At 38.1% G+C, this 20,534-nt stretch overlaps 1 protein-coding gene across 5 annotated transcripts in view; it reads left to right on the top strand.

The window, feature by feature from the left end:
• The window catches only part of SHF (Src homology 2 domain containing F), a 232,226-nt gene that overhangs the window by 167,068 nt on the left and 44,624 nt on the right, over positions 1–20,534 (top strand). For 4 of the 5 annotated variants that reach the window (XR_010090461.1, XM_063449161.1, XM_063449159.1 and 1 more), the window contains exon 4: positions 674–832. The exons of the other annotated variant lie outside the window; for it this stretch is intronic. Coding sequence is in view for 3 of the 4 variants with exons in the window: in XM_063449161.1 (XP_063305231.1) it covers positions 674–832 (159 nt within the window). In the remaining variant the exon portion in view is untranslated. The remainder of the gene's footprint in view (positions 1–673; positions 833–20,534) is intronic. 5 annotated transcript variants of the gene reach the window in all.

Below are 20,534 nucleotides of genomic sequence, written 5' to 3'. Positions count from 1 at the left end.
ATATGGCTACAGTTGACAATTTTAGACAACATCAAAAGGTATTGAGCTCATTCCTCCTTATTGAAAAGAAAAGGCAAAATTATGATCAACCCTATGCTCCACAGATTCTGACATGTGACTTATATTAGATTTCACCCCCAAACCTTTGGGTATACATTTCGATAAAATTATAAATGATATGTGTATATGTATTTTTGTTGACCAAATTTTTTTTTTTTTTTATTTTTTTAATGCTAGTCACACTAAAACACCCTTTTAGTATTCGATCAATAATACTTTACATGATTTCTCTTAATGTTGATATATGTTAATATTTAGGTGGGCTAAACCTACATGTTTGGGCCACAGGTGTTACGTAGAAATAGCAAGTCTGGGAAAACTGATATACATTTAGCAATCAGCCTTGGTTTTCACCGTGATTGCATAAAAAAAAAAAAAAAAAAAAATAAAAAGAGAAGAACTTTAGATCTTTGCCCCTCAGTTTGTCTCTTCACATAATTACGATTCAGGTAAATGCACGATTTAGCCACTTCATACTTTTCAAATGTTACAACTTTTATTCCTCTAGAATGGAGTACTGTCTCCCTGATCTCATCCTGTACCTTTTTCTTTGTCCTTTTCTTTCTCCTCCGGTGTTCCTCCCTGTCTCTACTACTGCTGATGCACCAAAAAGTTGAAATTAAAGTAATTAAAGATCTACCTTGGCCACCACCTGTGGGACAGTTGGACAGCATTACGGCCAACCAGGAAAGTAATACGAACACTTCATTTTCACAGCAGCCTCCACCTTCTCCACACTTACCATCTAAGAGCGACATCGAAGACGCCAATGGTGGGTTTAAGACTGGAAACAATACATTTATTCTCAAAGTTGTGACTAATTAACAACCCTTCCCAGTTTACAGATTCTCCTCTATTCTCGCAGGTACCATGATTTTCAGGCCAAACTGAAAATATGAAATATTTGAATAAACTTATTAAATAAGTTGTGTGCATTATATGGGTACTTTATTAAATTGCTTTAATTTATGACTTTATTGCACACTCAAGAACAATGTGTGGTAGCAAGAGAAGGACTTAATTACTTGTATACCTCTGATATATAATATAGCTACACTGATGTTGTTGTTGATCTGAAGTACATGATCAATATTATATTTTTTTTAGGATATACAAATTTTAAATATATCCCAGTCAAAACCTGAAATAACCTTGTAGGGTAAGATCAGGAGTTGTTGTTTTTTTTTTTTTTTTTTTTTTAATAAACACAAACAAACTTTAAATTGTGTAAAAAGGATCACAATATCCGTTAAGTCCACAAATATTTTCTGGTATCATAAAATAATTTGTGTTTTAACTGGTAACCTATTATTTTTAGATCTCAACTTAAAGTATTTCTGTAAAATAGCGGATGCTGTTATTTTAGTCTTCATTATTCTCCTTTAACATGAAAAGTGCATTAAAGCCATAATGGGATTGTTAGTACAAGAGGAGATGAAGATTAGATATAGATTTTTGCAGGTTTCCAGAGTGCTGTGCCAATTATAAAATATTTAAGTCATTTCTTTTGTGTAACTCTAAAGGTATTACTGTATCTACTAGTCCTCCAGGCAGTCGTCTGTCTCTAGTCGGTGTGCAAATGCAACCTTGAATGTGCCCTTATCCATTAGGATAGCACAGGATAGACAGGCGCATGAAAACTGAAATGACTGCAGCTTCTAGAAGAATGGAAGTTAAAATGTAGGAGATGAAAGGCAAAGTGCCCGCCGTAAAGGCTCAATAGCTGTCCGTGCTGTAAAAGATATACGGGATCTCTGCTTTCTCAGTTCCATTCCTAATAAATATCCATAATAATGCCTAGGGGAGTATAAAAGATGTGACTTAAGTAAGTAAAGCCTAAAAAAAAAAAAAAAAATATACGCAGATTAGAAAAGAGGGAGCAAATTGGGATGCTCAGGATGATTTACACATGGGAATAAATGTCGTCTTTGAAATCGTGCCCTTGAATCTGGAAAATGGTTTTGCTGTTTTTGGGGTAATATTTTACGACATGATGAGGACTAGGTTATTTTTTTAAAGAGTAGGCTTACAATGCATATGACTTAACAGGAAAAAAGTGAGAGTTTCTGCTGAAGTCACTTTTTTTAATGCAAAAAGAAAAAAGCTAGACAGACTTGCACTATATAAAGTGTTTCATAAAGTATGATTGTTGAGATGTCGCTCTCAGGAGTGTTATGAGGTTATATTGAATGAAATGTTTACATTACATTTGTCAATACCGCTATTTTTTAAATAATATAAAGATACATTGGCCTAGAGGTTTTTGTTTTGACTCTAGACAGGTGCATATTTGGCCTATTACACATTAACAAAAATGATTAATTGTTATATTCGCACCCTTCTGCAATAAACAGATCATGTATGAAACGCCTATTGGTATCCATTTTGGCAACTATTTTAATGGGATAGTCTAGGCACCAAAATCACTTCATCTTACTTGACTTAAATAGATTGGATTATTGTATCTCTTAGACACCTGGCATCAGCATGCAATAAATGCAAAAGCTGGACATGTGTGATACACTGTGTATATCTGATGCTTTTCTATGAGCAGACCATATACATTGCTGTGCATTTGCTGTGTGTTCTTAATCATTTTCTATGAGAAGCATCTGATTGGATAAAAGTCATTAGGATTGATGACCACACAGGAGAAGGATCAAAGTGCAGTGAAGAGTCTGTCCCAGTTGTGTTGTAACAAATATCTGGTTTTAGGGCTTTATTTTACTAACTTAAAAAGTGGGTTGGGGGGCAATATTTTAGAAACATAGAATGTGACGGCAGATAAGTACCATTTGGCCTATCTAGTCCTCCCAATTTTCTAAATACTTTCATTAGTCCCTGGCCTTATCTTATAGTTGGGATAGCCGTATGCCGTATGCAAATTCCATAGCGCTGTACAATGGGATTGTATTGTTCAGATATTATATAATTGACACAGTTGCTGCTCTCCCTGAATGCAATAAACCGTATGCATGGTGTATGCCTTTTTGCTGCATTATAAATATATAAAGGATTTTCTTTTGCCATTTTACATAAAGTGGTAATGAATTTAACTAATGAAATGTCTTTAGAAGCTCCCAGCGAGAATCCTTCCTGAATGATCCATATTGAATGAATATTATATCTTCAGTAGAAAAGGTTTGTTTCCAGGAAACTGATTGATGTGGATGTTTTGGCTGTTGCCTCTGTAGATTTAAATGACAGTTAAAGCTGGAACGGCTACATTAACCCGTAATAGAGGCTGTTGAATCAACCTCCATACTGAGTTCATGAATTCCTTTACCACGGGGTGGTCCAAATATAATCCAAATTGTTGAAAACAGTCATTTGCTACATTAATGAATATTATATAAAGTATTTTATGACTCTTCTGTCTTTTTGTGCGCTTAATATTTGCCTGCCTGTCGGTTACATGGAAGCAGCATGTAGATCACATAGCTTAGTATTTAATTATTTCTAAACTTAGAGGAATGCTTCAAGCATCATAACCATTGCAGCCCACTGTGTTGGTAATGGTGCCAGGAGCCTCCTGGTGCAGTCCCATGGTAACTAGTTGTGGCAGACCTCTCCTAGACAGTTGGAGTATTGCCGCTAGGTATCCCCTTACCCGTCAGTGAAAGCCCCCAGAGTGATTATAGCCAAGGCTTGATGTAAGGGTACAAATCAAACACTTTATAGAGTGACAATCACCTCTTCATACACAGGTCCCCAACAGGGTTTCGCCAAAAGATGATAGTATTGCCCAACAGATTGCACAATCCTGGCGCCCGGGCACCTATTAACAATCAAACACCTGGGCATCTAATAGTAATGTTCCCTAAAACAATATGTTCTCCTGCCCGTATCCCCGGTTAGCTTTTCGTTAGAAATGTACTCCATCCAAAAAGCGCTTGGTTTGAGGTACCTAGCCAGAGTAGTCCCAAGTAGAAGTTTTGACCAGGCCACAAGTATCCTCTGATCCGGCGCAGAGTTCCATAGCACGAGGTGGAAGGTCCTGGTCATATTTGATGACTGCTTGCAAAACAGGTACATGGAGCTCACTGAAATCCCAGGTGTTTTGGATGCCTGACCACCTTTTCTGTCACCCCTCCAATTAGCATCCTGTTTGGTTGTCCTGGAGCCAATGGCTATGGGTGAAGTTTAACCAGACCAATGCGGTCCCACAATCTGATCTACAGTTCCAGGAGATTCTTAGGTAGCAAATGGTTGAGATTGCCATGCTTGTGAGAGTTCCCCGCAGGACCCAGGGACTCTGGGTAGCTGATAATCTGGTTGTGTCCTTAGCCAGTAGGCACAGTAGGAAGGGGTTCAGGCAAGTGATTTCAATTCCTTTGGGAGAAGGTGGTGGTGGGAGACATGTACTAGTCCATTGTGACCTGGTGGTCTGTCATGCAGGTCAGCATTCATTTGGTAAGACCTCTCAGCACTACTCATGCATATCCTCTACTTGGTCATACTGCGATCCAGTATATATGGCCTTCAAGTGTTGGATAACTCCTAAAAGTATTAAATGTTAACAGAACATTCCAAGCACCAAATCAGAGTCACTCTCAGCCAGTTATTAAAGTCCTGCACTGCTGGACTTTGCTCGGGCAGGGTGTGTCTGGCTTTTTTTGGAGACAGAGAATGGCACCCAGCAAACAAGAAGTCAATCCATTCTAAAATGGTGTGCATACTTATATTGGAGTGGTGCCATGGCACTCCTGGCACCATAACTACTACAATGCACTATAGTGGTTATGGTGCTCGGAGTAATCTTTTAAAGAGTAACAAAGTATAACACTATCTGATGCCATTTTAACTTGTTAATTACAGCATAAGTAACTAGCAGCACCTTCCCTGTATGTGTCCTACACAGTCTTTCCATAAACAAAGAGCTAGTGTTTAAACTTCCCTTTATTGTACAGTTTGTTTAATTTAGAATGTCTTATCCCCTGCTCTGTTAATTGCCTGCTAGAAACTGCAGGAGCTTTCTGTGTGTGATTACAGTTCAAGCAGCAGAGCAAGAAATTAAAACTTCTAGAGCAAACACACTGTCCTGTAAGATATGGTTGAAAATGAAACTTTTATTTTTACATGTAGGCTGTTTGAGTCACAACCAGGGGAGGTGTGACTAAACTGAAACACGTGATTTAACTTCTAAATGGCAGTGAATGGAGCACTGAGACATCCGGGACATGATTCACTATACACTAAAACTGCTTAAGATACAGTTGTTTTGGCTTTTTGGAGTGTCTGTGAAGTCCAAATTGCTATAAATTATTACTTTGATGGAACTCTGTTCTTTTTACATGGACATTTTCACTTGTACCCAGGTACCCAGGCCATGCGTGGTTGATGCGTATTCCTGGCTTTAAATGAACCTGGCAAATACTTTTGGCAAAGCATTTCCTGGTTATACGCAGGGCCGGATTAACATAGGGGCTGATGGAGCTGCAGCTCCAGGCCCAGGCCCATGGAATAGGTCCATGGAAAAAAATATATATATATATATATTTTTTTTTTTTTTTACAGTTTTTTTTTTTTTAACACATACACTACTCTTAGGTTTGCCACCTGACTGGTATTTTACTGGCACAGCCGGTATTTGAGACTGCCTGGTCGTGCCGGTATTGCAATAATACTGGCAATACAAATGCAGGTATTTTTCTCAGAATAAGTGGAGATTACTCTGCAATACCAGCACCGGCCAGTAGGGGTCACTGAGTGTGGAGAGAGGCAGGGATAGGAAGTTACAGCATATCCCCATAGACATATAATACCTAGACGCCGCATTGACCTCGGGGGGCCATGAAATGCGGGCGCCATTTTGGGCCGGTCACCCGGTGTGGTATTATATGTCTATATATTAGGACTTCTGTCCCTAATTTTTTTTAATTTACTTTGCCTTAGTGACAAATCTCACTTTAGTAAATAGTGATGTGATTGTTTGTTCTCCTATTCTCTTTATGCTATCTCCATGCGGACTTCAAAGTGCAAAAGACAGAGCTCACAATAATAAAGAGTTGTACATATCTACATTTTATTTTGCACAGTTCCAAAATCCATATTAGTTAAAAATAGGTGAAAAGAAAATACATTACAAATCAGCGAAGATCCAGTCCCAGTTTAAAACATGTATATTAAGATGATAGATTGTGGGGTTAGTTCACTAAACTTATAATTTTAGCAAACCTAAATCCAAATGCAATGCATAGTTTCAATCTGGAAATTCAAATAATTTCAATGTATTGAGTAAACTTAGTCGATAACGTAAATAACCACAGAGGTCTTAAAGCAGCAAATGTCAGTTAATTTTATTTAATATCCCAGGATTAAACATCATGCTACTGGATCTATACACCCTCCTGGTGGATTTTAAGACTAACCATGTTTACTTTGAGGACCTTGCTCTGCAGATCATAGACATATATTCTATATATGTCTATGCTGCAGATCACACTGTGACCGATCCAAGATGGCGGGCCCCGCGGCTCATCAGGGCAATAGGAAGTAGCAGTCAATGCGGCGTCTAGTATTTTATGTCTATGCATATCCCTGCCTCTCTGTACTACTCACTGATCCGTGGGGACCAGCAACACAGCACAGAGTCCAGACAGCAGCTCTACAGCTCAGATAAGTGAGGGATGGGGGGGAAAGGCAGCATGGACACATGGGGACACTGAGACACTAGGGGACACTAGGGAACATATGGGGACACTGAGACACTAGGAGACACATGGGGACACAGACACTAGGACACATGGGGACACAGACACTGTGAGAACACTGAGACACTTGGGGACACTGAGACACATGGGGATGCTGAGACACATGGGGACGCTGTTTCTCCCAGTGTCCCCCATCCAGTGTCGCTAGTGTCTCAGTGTCCCCAAGTCTCCTAGTGTCACCATGTCTATGTCCACAACTGTCCCCATGTCTCCCAGTGTCCCCAAGTGTCTGTCTCCCAGCCAGTGTCCCCTAGTCTCCCAGTGTCCCCTAGTCTCCCAGTGTCTGTGTTCCCATGTCTGTGTCCCTAGTGTCTTAGTGTCCCCAAATGTTTCAATGTCTCCCATTGTCTGTGTCCCTTGTGTCTGTGTCCCCATTTCTCTGTTTCTCTAAATGTCTGTGTCCCCATGTCTCTCAGTGTCCCCAGGTCTCTCAGTGTCCTAGTGACATGGGGACACACTGAGACACTGGGAGAAATGGGGACACTCAGACACTGGGAGACTAGGGGACTGGGCGACATGGGGACACTGACACTGTGATACATAGGGACACTGAGACACTGGGTGACTTGCGAGACTGAGACACTGGGAGCAATACATCTATACAGCAGAATCAAACTGTGAGTAGTTTGTTGGTGATTTTACAGAATTTTCTCTGATGTCACTCCTTGTGATTATACAAAGGATTAAGGCTGGTATTTTGTTCCAAGAAAGGTGGCAACCTTAACTACTCTTCACATACTCTTGCTTAAAGTAGCACTATAGGGTCAGGAACACAATCATGTATTTCTGACCCTATTATGTTAAAACCACCACCCTGGCCCCTTCTTGCCTCCCTAAGTATAGTAAAATATAACTTGTATTCAAGTCTGCAGCTGCTGGCTCTGCCTCTGAACTGACTGTCTGCTGATATCATCAGAAGTGGTGGTCTGAGCAAATTACAATACTTCCCCATAGGATTGTCTGAGACTGTCAACTAGGCAGATCAGGGGCAGAGCCAGCACAAGTCATAGCCCTGGCCAATCAGCATCTCCACATAAAGATAAATTGAATCAATGCATCTCTATGAGGAAAGTTCAGTGTCTGCATGCAGAGGGTGGAGACGCTGAATGGCAGTGCTGCACATTAGGCAGTACTGCCCCAGGAAGCACCTCTAGCAGCCATCTAAGGAGTGGCCAGTGGAGTTATTTTCTCTGAAAAGACAGGAATGATTCTACTAACCAGAACAAATACAATAAGCTGTAGTTGTTCTGGTGACTATAGTGTCCCTTTAAGTTTGGAAGCTTAAGAGGTATGTATGGGAACAAAACTTGTGTGGACTGTCTGACAAAATTAGTTTAGGTAATGCAGACGTTGGTCTCTCTAACACTGTGGCATGTCCCCTTTCTTTTACACTTACTACATACATATTTTCTCTTTCTCAGACTATATACCAGGAACTTCTGCCTGCTAGTAAGAAGGTAAGGAGACAAGTGGACCAGCGAGTGCTAGGGGACAGTCCTTAGAAAGCATTGAGTGAGCACATCATTAGACGCATTTATGTCAAGCTCAGGGTGCTGCCTGCATAGTATGCCCTTAGTTGGACAGCCTGCATGATTGGCGGGCAGCCTGACATGCATTCATGCCAGGCTGTCCTTCAAATTCTTTGGACAGACATGCCTCCTTTTTGGGCATGTTCTCCCCTTTTGGCAGGTCTGGTCACGTGATTCGCACCAGTGGCCACCCTTTTACCCCGCCCATTGACTGCCTACTTCACTGGACACTGCTGTTAAGGGTTATGGATTTAATTGAAAGATGAAAGATATAAATTAGAGAGAGATTAGCATAGAGTATGTGTTTTCTTATAGCTGCATCCTATGAGTTTCCCTCCAGCACCATCTCCATCAGATACATGACGCTTGGGAGGTATGATTGTTTTAACGTTTTTGGTCGAGAAGATTCCGTAATTAGGCCCATCATAATTGTCAGCACCAGGCCCAGTGTGCTCTTAATCCGGCCCTGGTTATACGGCCTGTTTTTTGTAAATGAGATCAAACCAAATGTGTAAGAAAAATACTTTTATTAAAATAGCTGGTTTCAGGATAAATGACTTGATTTTTAATGGTTATCGTTTTTTGTTTGTTTTGTTTTTCAACTCATTCTGCTTAAACATTTGGAAGCAGATTTACCCTCTGCTGTCTTTAAGGAAGATTAATCGCTACAAATGTTTACTACACAATAAAACTTTTCTTGTTTCCTTTATTAGATGTTAATTTGAGTACGGTGAAACAAGCATGTGCTTCTGGTAGGAAGCCACTCTGTAAATAAAAATAAAATAATCTATAACTTACGGTGTCAACTGGAGGGAATAAGTAGTCCTGCGAGACTTATGATTGCCAATGTATGTACCATCCTTAACTATCATGTGTTATAGAGACTGTCATGTTTTACCCGTAAAATGCTTCAATAAATACGATACATGGTGGTGGTGGTGGTGGTGGGGGTGGGGGGGGGGGAATAAATGTACATAACTACACAAAATGCTTTTTTATATGCATATTTTTTTTAATGTTGAAAGGCTACTAGTTGATTTGATTTTGTGTTAAACTATTTACACAGGGTATACAGTGCTGTAAACAGTATTCCCAAGCTCAAATACGAATACACATCGGAAATTTCAGATGTAGAGACTCTCTGAGAGTGCATGCAAATCTTCGCTCGTGTATAATAAAAGGCTCATCTGCCTGAAAATTTCAAAAAGTTAGACAGGGAGGTTTTCATGTAACACATTAAGTACATATCATTTGATTTAAAAGTTAAGTATTCACTTCGGAATCTCTGGAATGGTTTGCTGCAGGTTTGATATTCCCAACTCATTTCAGCAATATAATATAGATAATTAACTTTGCTTATCCTGTGACAGTGTGCTGTAAAGTGTGGAAGAACAATCCACACGGAAAATGTGTTTTACGCAGTGTCACACATCCCAGTAGAATGTGGTGCGTTTTTTTTTTTTTTTTTTTTTTCTTCCTTTATTTCTCCCTTGAGTTCTGAATTTCAGGCTTGTAATTGTTTTAGAAATCAATAATCCATTCCTGAAATCATGACTTAAAACAATAATTATCTTGAATGAAAATTAAATGCCCAAGTCATTCTGTGATAAGGTCTGAATTTATCCTTGGAGGGTAAAATGATTAAGTTATTGTACGTGTGAAACTTCTAGTTTGCTTTATTTTTACAGATGACTTATGAATTATGTTAAAGGGAAAGGCATATTGCTTCCAAACTACATGTATGTCTGTCAGGCAATTGTGTGATTAGTTCAAGACATGATGGCTTGTGAACAAATGCTTTATCTTCTACTCATAGTTCAAATATCATGTATTTGTTTTTTTGTCTGCGTCTGCGCGTGTGCCTGTGTGCATATACACGTCTGTCTGTACATGGCCTTATATATCTGCATGTATTTGTCTATCTGTGGTTGTCTATAAGTAAATGTGAGTGTCAAGAGGCATGTTGAGTGGTGGTGTTTAGAGAGGGTCAATAAATACTTTTTGGGCTGAAACGTTTGTTTGGTTTTTTTTGTTTTTTTTTTTGTCCCTAGCAATGGCCCTGGTCATACCTTATTTGTTTGTCAGCTCAGTGTGCCTTCAGCTGTCAATGCATTTAAGATGGAACTTTAGCTGACGTGTCCTCCCATTCCAGGTTAGACCTATAGAAAGTTTGGAAGTGTGTACACAAAATCGAAAGGAAATAATTGATAACTCAAGGATCCTTGTGGTGTACATCACACTTTCATTCATACTAAAATGTAGGTTTTTGACAATACGTGTGTCCTGTAGTTATTTTTTTTTTTGTGTGTGTTTTGTTTTCTTTCCTAATCTTACTATACTACCCTTTCTAACCTGCAAGAGCCAATGCGTGGTGAAACACTCATCGTTCAAACGCTCTGAGTAGCATGTGGCAGTCTCTATACCAATAGGGACAACGTTTAGCTTGACATGCTCTACATTGATAATACCCTCATGAGTCCTGTCTTTATTATTTTTGTTTGTTGTTTTTATTTATTTTTTTGTTTGTTTTTCCTATTAGAATCCAAATTTGATTCTGCGTGTTATAACTCTGGCTCCTAACTTTGGTACATTGAAATTCGTAATAAGGTGGGATGCAAGAGGGGTGCCCACGAAGGCACTGACTAGGTATTATTCCTAATGTTTAATCCCAACCGTGTCTCTCTCTTTCTTTAGACACTTGATATCTAATGTTTAATGCTTAGATTGTATGTCACTTAGTTTCTTGCTATATATTCCAAGTGATATCACTCTGTTGGCAATTACCTTATGTTCAATGCTTTGATATACCTCAGTGATGCTTACTACTCCTAACTATTGTATTGATGTTAAGAATACAGTACTAGGGTACATTTTTTATTATCAAATTATATTTGGAGTTTCATCGTATGTGTATATTGGAGCTACTTGAGCTTTTGATTCTACATTTTAGTGAACTTTTTAGCTTTTAACCAGCTGTCTGTCACTGCTTTATGGTTTATCATGACTCTTATAAACTTCAATCCGTGGCAGCAAACTACCCCCTACCCCATTTTCAGACAACTACTCAAAAATAGAACAGTTATCTGTTATTTTTTTTAGGGTTTTTTGGACAATAGGTGTGATTTGAGTTTAGCGTGCTTTTGATTTTATTTCTATTCTCAAGCTTCTTAATGAATTTTTTAAATAAAAGTTAAAGGGATACTATAGAGCTATGAATGTAGTGCTGTAGTCCGAGCACTATACTTTCCTGTGCTCACTTCCCCCGGCAGTGTAAGGGTTAATAAATCTTTACTGTACTTACCCGATTCCAGCACTGATCTCCTTCAGCACTGGCTCAGAGCCCCGCCCCCTCCGTCACCTGATTGGGTGGGGGGGGGGAGGGGTAAGGTGCACGCGCATTAAGCCCTTATTATAGGAAAGCATTGCTGCAATGATTTCATTGCGGGATTTGACTGATGCAGAATGTCCTCATGCAGAGCTTGAGAACGTCCAGTGTCAGGTGACCAAAAGTCGCATAGCAAGCAGGAATTGCCTCTAGTGAGTCTCTGACAGCCACTAGAGGCAGTCTTAACCTTACAATGTATTTATCGCAGTTTATCAGAAACTGCAATAATTAACATTGCAGGATCAAGGGAACAGGGACAGAGCACCCACTGCACTTCAAGTTTTAATATCACTGGGCTAGAGTACTATATGTGTATTGTAAATACCTGTACTTAAAATTCAATTTAAAACCAATCACACATTGTGTGTTAAAATTGTGTATATTTATTACTTGACATGTTGTAAAAACCATTAGCAGGCAACAACATTTCAATACACACCAAATTATTGCACATTAAAATCAGAATGGCTACATTACTAAGCCGAGGTGGAGAATTTCCAGTGCAATGGTATTGCCATTCACACATCAATTTGCTACAATTCATAATTTAGTGAATAAATCTGAGATTTATATGCCTAGATTTGGTTTGCACACTGCCTTTTTGTGCTACGAGAATTAACAAGCATCTACTATGGAGTATTTTTTTTATTTTTTATTATTTCAAGGGGGAGGTGATAAATCGATCAGAGCTGATTTCCGTCTCTCATGTAAAATCACAAGAATATAACCAAGACTGCCCATATTCCCCTTAATAAAGTACTGTGGAAATGCAATCATGTGGTTTCCTGTAGCCTAATACAAAATGTCGTGTAAGATGACAAAGTCTTATGTCCAGGTCTGACCAGCACTGTCAGATGTGGTTTCTGGTTAGACATTTGATTTCATCATCTGTATTTCCAAGTCCATAAACCAAAGCATTGCAATTTAACCCTTGGTGTTGTATCTTGGGTTCATCAGTTTAGGTAATATTACACAGCCTGATCAGCTTTTGGTTAGAATATTGTATGTTGCTTACTGTAAAGATAAAAAAATAAAAATAAAAAATAAGATGCATCTATATTGTTATCCTGGTAACCTGAAGGAAATAGTGTGAACTTTATGCTTTTCGAAGAAATAAACATACACAAATTACATATACAGTCTCATACACCATACATTCCAAGTGTCACTATTCTGAAGGGGAAGTCCCTATTTTTCTGTCTGCCCACTGGCCCACCCCTTTTACCACTCTCCCACCAGAATCTTGCTTCTCTGAATGCTAATGTGGGAGTATACAAAAAAATACAAATTATGTACTTATAACTCAATGTCCCTCTATTTTCAGTGTAGAGCGATGTTTCAAGACGTATGTCTTTTTCAAGCAATCTCATTAGGGGTGTATAACATGGACACACAATCAGAGCTACACTTTAATTGTCACACTCATATACTCAGTCAAACACCGTTAAAAACACACAGTCATTACATTTCCATTTTACTTTTATGGGAATGGAGGACGAAGTTATGCCAGTCCCCCTGGTGTCTAGTGTTACAAGAAGCAGGGAATTCTCTTTGCTTCCCCTTCAACATGTTGCCGTTAACATTCAGTGGCTGCCGGCATCATATGACACCTATTGATGAGACCGTTCACTCCCTGTGGTACCCAGGTAAAAGATAATACAATAATTTGCCCAGGACCTGCATAGGTACCCTACATAGAATGACAGACAGGATTTGGGGGTGCTGTGTACATCTACCTCCTGTCTGTCATCCAGGGTGGACTCCTTTTATATGCTATTGCTTATAGATCACAATATTTTTAGATTAGAATTAGTGTAAGTGTTAAAGGGACACCCCAGTGCCAGGAAAACAATCAGTTTTCCTTGCACTGCAGGTCCCCTGTCCCTCCCACCCCCATCCCAGGTTGTCCCTCTGCGCTGTTCCAGGGTCCGCACACGCTCCTCCCCCACCAACGTCATCCGATTGTGCATGCGCAGCCGCCAGCGGGCAGACAGCCACTAGAGGAGGGGTTAACCCTGCAAGGTAAATATTGCAGTTTATGAAAACTGCAATATTTACAGTTGCAGGGTTAAGGGTAGTGGGAGTTGGCACCCTGACCACTCCAATGGGCAGAAGTCTGGGTGACTAGAGTGTCCCTTTAAGGTAGTGTACGCGTTATTAGATAGTGATGGTGTAGCTTACTAATGTTATCTAATTTAATGCGTAGTGTGTTAAGGTGAATTCTGTACTGCAAAGTTACAGTCAACATAAATGCAGTTTGGGATTCTGGTGTTTTCCCCTATTTTCCATTTATGATTAGTTTGAATAGCATTGATTAGTGTTTTTCCATTTACTTTACTGAATTCATGAAACACAATCCTGATACGATTTCTCTTATGAAAGCAGAAGCTTAGAGGATTAAAAATTCAAGCGAACTAAATCCCAATAAAGTAAAGCTGATAACTATTCAATGAAGTCATTGGCTTCCAGATTTTCTCTGTTAACTAGACTGACAAGACTTAAGATGGCATCCTTCTTGTAGAATATACAATATGTAATGTTACCCAAAGCATTCACAATGTATCGGAGAACACTGTTGGGGAAAAAAAGGCTTGCACGCATTAGGGTTTGTAATGTCTGATCATATGTTAAAGAGAAATTTAATATTTAAACTTAAAGTTTTGATAACCAGATGTAATCATGTAATATTTTAAATTATTTGCCATCAAAATTAGACAATAAACTTTTTTCCCCCTTTTTCCATTACCACACACGGCAACATGTGCCATCGTTTTTGGCCAGTTCTGGTGCTTGGCTCATTGTAAATGGCTACTACACATTCATAGAAATTCCATGGTTTCCATGGAGATTACGCTTTATTTAGATTTTTATCTCAGAATAACAAATCTGTCGTCTCCTAAATATTTCATTTAAGGGGTTTGTAGAAACAGTACAATGATTGGTATGCTATTGATATTTTTACTTTCTGTTTCATTTTGTATGTATTGCAGGTGCAATATTGATCTTGTTAAAGTAAACCGTTTTTTATATTATGGGATACAGGTTATGTACCCACCAAAGGATGAATAGTCTAAGTGTGGTTTCTGCGCCTGTATTAGACTTAATTTATTTTACTGAAGGAAAAAAAAAATCTTTACAAATCCAGGATATGCACGGTTAGTCAATTTTTTAATTTTGTATGTTATGTTTAATAAGGCTATATGTAAATATTTTACTGGTACCTGCTGTATTGAAGCCTACATACAAAGGTAGAAAAGTAAATTTTCATCCTTTGCAGTCCTTAAGTGGCTAAAACATTACTAAGCCACTTAGGTGCAATAATCATTTGGAGTCTTATCCCCCTGCTCCCCCCTTCTTAATTAGATAGATTAGGGAATAGGCATTCAGGAGGGAGATGATGTGTAATTTACGGGTAAGTGAAAAGGTGATAAAATTGATGTCTGGGAAAAGATCCAAATGTGTGTCTTAGGCGGAAGACCAAGAAAGTGTCTATTAGCGTAGTGTCTTGGCTTGGTCTCATTTGGTGAGATTCTAGGTAAGGGCATCTCATTTCCTTTAGACCAGCTTGAATCTGGACAATGCATAGATTTACTGTGTTTTGCTCAGTTATTGAGTGGAAGTAGAAAGTGAAATGTCTGGTATAGTGCATAGATTACATTTTTTAGAGTAAGAGAAAAATTAAAAAAAAAAATATTTTGTGACAAAGAAAAAAGTAATGGTTATATATATATATATATATATATATTTAAAGTGATTCACTGGATCTGTGTTTCTGATTCAAGTCATGCTAGATTTGAACACTTACTACCATAAATAGTTTTCATTGATTGTTTTAGATGGCCAAGCAGCTAACATGCTAAGAAGTCTGTTGGTTTTGTCAAGATTATTTTTGTTATTAATATTCTGTAATCAATATTTTTTTCTTTTCTTTTTTTTTCCCCAAATGCCAATAAAAACAAAACCATTAATGGAAAAACTCTTAAAACTTGGTGCAATTGTAGAGACCTATGATTTGCTATATTCTTTGCAACACAAATGTCATAGATGACATGGTCACTTGGTCTTGCAGTCAACATCATGATTTCCAAAACCACTAATGCAACATATGTACACATTTTTATGTGCGGTTATGCTTTGTTCTTGATTCAGAATTGTTCAAAAGCAGTAGATTGGTCACATGGTTCGATCGTAATATTGGATTGACCAACATTTGTCAATCATTTGAAACATTGGTCCACAAGTCAACATCAAGGTCAAGATGGCCACCATGAGCCAATGAAATTTAAAGAGCTTTAAACATGTTAAGTGAGTCATGGAAAGTGTGTGCTGCTGTCAGATAAGACCGAGGGAGATAGAGGTGCTGACATTTGATGAAGAGAGAGCTTACAATGTTATCTGACACTGAGCAAATTAGATGTGTGCAGTGATTCGAGAGCGGGAGAGATGTATTCTGATTCAACATGGTTGTTTACTTTTGCAATGTTCCATGTTTTCAGATACATTTTTAGTGTATCCCTTTCCTAGTAATGACATGTTTGGAGAGAAGCTGAGGAGACAAAAACAATGAATTCTGTCTCCCAATTTTACTCCTGCCAAATTATTATCCAGAGATATTCTGAATTAATGCGGGCTGCTGCCGGCTGCTTGGCATTGTAACAAAGTAACAAATAGTGCTATCTGAAGATTAAAGGGATTCTATAGTGTAAGGAATACAGATTTGTATTCCTAACACTATAGATCCCTCTGCTACCCCCCTCCTCTTCCTCCTCATTCCAATGCACTGAGCTAATAAAGGGTTAAATAAACCCTTATTCACCCAATTCTAGCACTGATGTCCCTCAGTGCTGGGTCAGCACTCTGCCTCCTCTGATGTCATCAGTCAGGGAGGGCTAATGCGCATTCCATCTGATCAATGCTTTCCTATGTGGTTATCACTGACGCTGGATGTCCTCATGCAGAGCCTAAGGAAGTGCCGCGTCAGTTAGGCAATCTGAAGTCTGGTAAAATCCTAGAGGCCGTCTTAGTGGTGCAATGTAAACATTGCAGTTTCTTAATTTTTTTTTTTTTTTTTTTTTTTACATTACAGGACTAAATGTGACAGGGACAGTGCATCCAGACCACTTCAATCAGGTGAAGTGGCCTGGGTGCCTATAGTGTCCCTGTAAAGAAATCCTTATTTTAAATCATATAAAACATAATCAGGTGGGAAAAAAAATGCCCTCTCGGAGTTGGTAAGACCTTAAATAACCTTTTGATGTCTTCTGAAACCATTCTATATTTTCACTCTCTCAATGTAGATGGATACAAATATAAATAGTGTATGTTTTATAAATCATTGCATCAAAACTTTAAGAGCAGTCACATGTGGAATATATAGATAATAACAAATATTTAGACATTTAAGGACACACCCCCAGCACCTTGTGCTTCACATATTGAAAGATGCTATGAAATGTAATGTCAGTGAACTATGTTTTCAGCGATGCATACGTTATCATGTGATGTAAAAGATGGCTAACACTGAAGCATGTTATATAAGAATAATGCCATTTTAGGCTGTAGAGACCATTAATCATGATATAATTTAGCATTTGGTGTATTCTCTCACAGGGGTACACGTTTGAATGTGTTTATTTTTACTGTGATTCTTGATGTGAACCTTGTCTGTATTCCCGAATCCTCTGAAAAAATATAGTCGTTATACAAAAATAAATAAATACAAACCTTTGACATAGTCTATGGGAAAAATGGTTTGCTGCCATCTGCTGTTTTTATTTTATGTTGTCTATAATTAAGTTACATACTATAGCTCATTAAGGGTTTTCTGAATCTCGTGAATTATCTAGGATGTTATTTGATAAATTCTACATAGCACGGAAAATCAGAACTGCAAGATTTTAGGTGCTCAAATTGTCACAGATCTTTGGGACTTGTAAATATGTAAATTGGATTTACAGAAGTGGCTAGATTGATATACTGGCTATGTACGTTATGCATGTGAATCTAGATAACATCGTGAAATGAACAGCATACATGTAAGTAAATAAATATTTTTGAGTAGCTATGTGAGTGTACTGGTTCAAATATAAAATCATTGAAAACTGCAGTATGAGAGAGAGAGAGAGAGAGTTTTTTTATATATATAAAAAAGCCAAGGTCGACATTTCAGTTCTACAAAGATAACTTTCTTCTGTGCTGGAACTTTCTCAAATATATTAAACATTCTAGGAGAAACAATCAAAGAGCTTCATTGTCATTCTGTATGACATTAGGTGGAATATATATATATATATATATATATATATATATTTTTTTTTTTATATATATATATATATATATAAAATAAATTAAATATAATGCATGTAGAAGTATGTATATCCATATACAAATATGTGGTAGAGATGCCTTTATACAAAAACAGATTATTAACTATGCAAGTCCATTGTCTACCAGCTTTCTTTACAAAGTTTGGCAAGGATTTGGGCTTATTTCAATTAATGCGATTTCAAATTGTGCCATCGATTCTCAGCAGCCTTTAGAGGCCCATTGACCAGTTTTGTCCTTGTGGCATGTTGATAATTCTTTGGTCCTTCTTCTGAAAAGTGGATTTTCTCTGCAACTTCGTTTTTTTAAGAGTCTACACAAGCATACCTTTTTTGCTCTTATTCTTATTTTAGTATTTTCACCCAGATGTATAGCCCCTGCTAGAGGTCACCCAAACCACCTCTTATTTTTTTTTATTTTTTTTTTGGAGGGAAGATGTATAGTGAGATGGTGTTAGTTGTTTATACTGCATCTAGCGTTTTGTTTTCATCTGAGCACTAAAATGTTTTCGATATTACAGCTTGGGCCTTCTTGTCCTTTCTCTATGCATACTTACCTTTTGGTAAGTTTTGAGTAATGGCTCCTTTCTCAGCCTTATCCTGTGCTTGCCAGGGTGATGACAAGCTGCTGCTAAGGTTGACTGGCACGCCATTGTGGAGTAACTCTCTTAAATGGTTTGTCAGCCTTTCTGTGGCCGTTCATATTTCTCCTTGATTGAACGTTGAGTTTGCATGGATGATCTCCTGCATCCCAACCAATGTCAAGTTATCTAGAAAGGTAAAGTGAGAGTACAAGAGCTGCTCCCTAGTAGATGACTTCTCTTGCTTGCCCAATGTCCACTTTTGGAAATTCTATTCTATAAAGAGAAGATGCTGAGATACGAACACGTGAAAGTGAGCCTGTAAAACAGATCTGTGCTTTTGAGGACATAGACCTCCCATTCTCTCTGAGTTAAACTCTCACTTTTCCCTTTGATTAATTTTACTCCCTACACATTATGCTACATGATAAGGAGTGTATACATATTCCTGTGATGAAATTACAGCTCTGGAAGAAAGCAATATAAGCAATAAGGATAATCATTACATTTATTGATGTCTAACAAGTTCTCTGTCTCTATTGATGGATAGATGCATACCAATTACTGTTTCCAGTAGTTTCGTTTGAGTTATCTAGTGTAAAAGGAACACTCTAGACACCATAACCACTTATATTATTGAAGTGGTTATGGTCATATCACAACGTCTGTGTGGTCTTAGGCTTCCATTTTTTGTCATTCTATCAAAACATGGCTTTCATTAGAGACTGTGGCCTTTTTAAAATTTGTAATCACTTGTTTTCAGCGAGCAGTGCCTGTGATTTCTTCTATGTCCGCACGCCATGCATGTAAGAGCCCGGAAGTCTAATTCTGGGTTCCCAGATTGACCGGGCTTTTATGCAGAGCTACGAGCTTCATGTTTCAGCCTAGTTGTGATAGACTGACATAGAATTAAACCCTAAGACTGCAGTAGCTGCGAATGACATTGATTACCTAAAGTGCCCTTTTAATGGGTAGCAAACACACCAGCTTTTTAAAAATAACCCATGGGACATTTCTTATCGATTTAATGTCTGTAAAATAAAACTCTAACAAGCTTTCCATTTAAGAACAAATGCTTGTCACAACAGGTTCTGTTAGACTGTGGCATTCAAAAACCACGTTTGACACCCCATTTTCAGCGGCTAGGAAAATCAAATCTTGGTGACAATATAATTTTAAGATAAATAATAAATATGCGTCCATGAGCTTATTAAAAACCTAGAACAAGTGGCAATTATACAATTTAGGCTACACCATGGAATTGTAGAAATCTGTATGACACGTGTCAAGTGTTGTTCGCCGTCAATGTTAAGTATATTGTTATGTTCTGCAATGTATGTGATGAACTATTGGTAATAATTGAAATGATAACTTGGGCAGTATAAACTCTGTCACTGCTGCTCAAGCCAGTCACATGTATAAAAGGTGATACAATAAATTGTGAAACTACATTAGAGGCCATCAATATCTCTGTATCCAGAGGGACCAAACAGACAGAAATACTAATGTGATGGCCCGTTAAACAGTAATGTATTCTTGATCTGTGCTGTGTACTCCGTTATCTCTCGCCCCCTCCAGCCTTTTCTTATCGATTTTTGTCATCTGGTGTCACCATTGAACTGATAGGGCTTTTTTTTTCTCCCCATCAACATTTCAGGATACATTAAAGATTTTTCTTCACGATAACAACCTTTATTGTCTAAGATATTGTATTGGGATTTAGAACTAGAAGAAGCTGTTTTCCTGCCCCTTTTTATCTCTCTCTGTGTAGTTCACTTTATTTTATTCCTTTGTGCAATTCTTAAGGTTCTTAGATCTGCCTGGCTCACCTTCAATGTGTCCTTTAACTTGTTGATCTGTATTACTTGTGATGCTTGGGTTGATAACTGGCATTGCATTATAAACTGGTCTGCTTTTTATTTTGTTTTACACACACATATATA

This window comes from Pelobates fuscus, chromosome 3 (assembly GCF_036172605.1).
Source record: "Pelobates fuscus isolate aPelFus1 chromosome 3, aPelFus1.pri, whole genome shotgun sequence".
NCBI classification, from domain to species: domain Eukaryota; kingdom Metazoa; phylum Chordata; class Amphibia; order Anura; family Pelobatidae; genus Pelobates; species Pelobates fuscus.
The sequence above is the reverse complement of the archived record's forward strand: the minus strand, read 5'-3'. Positions and strand labels throughout refer to the sequence as shown.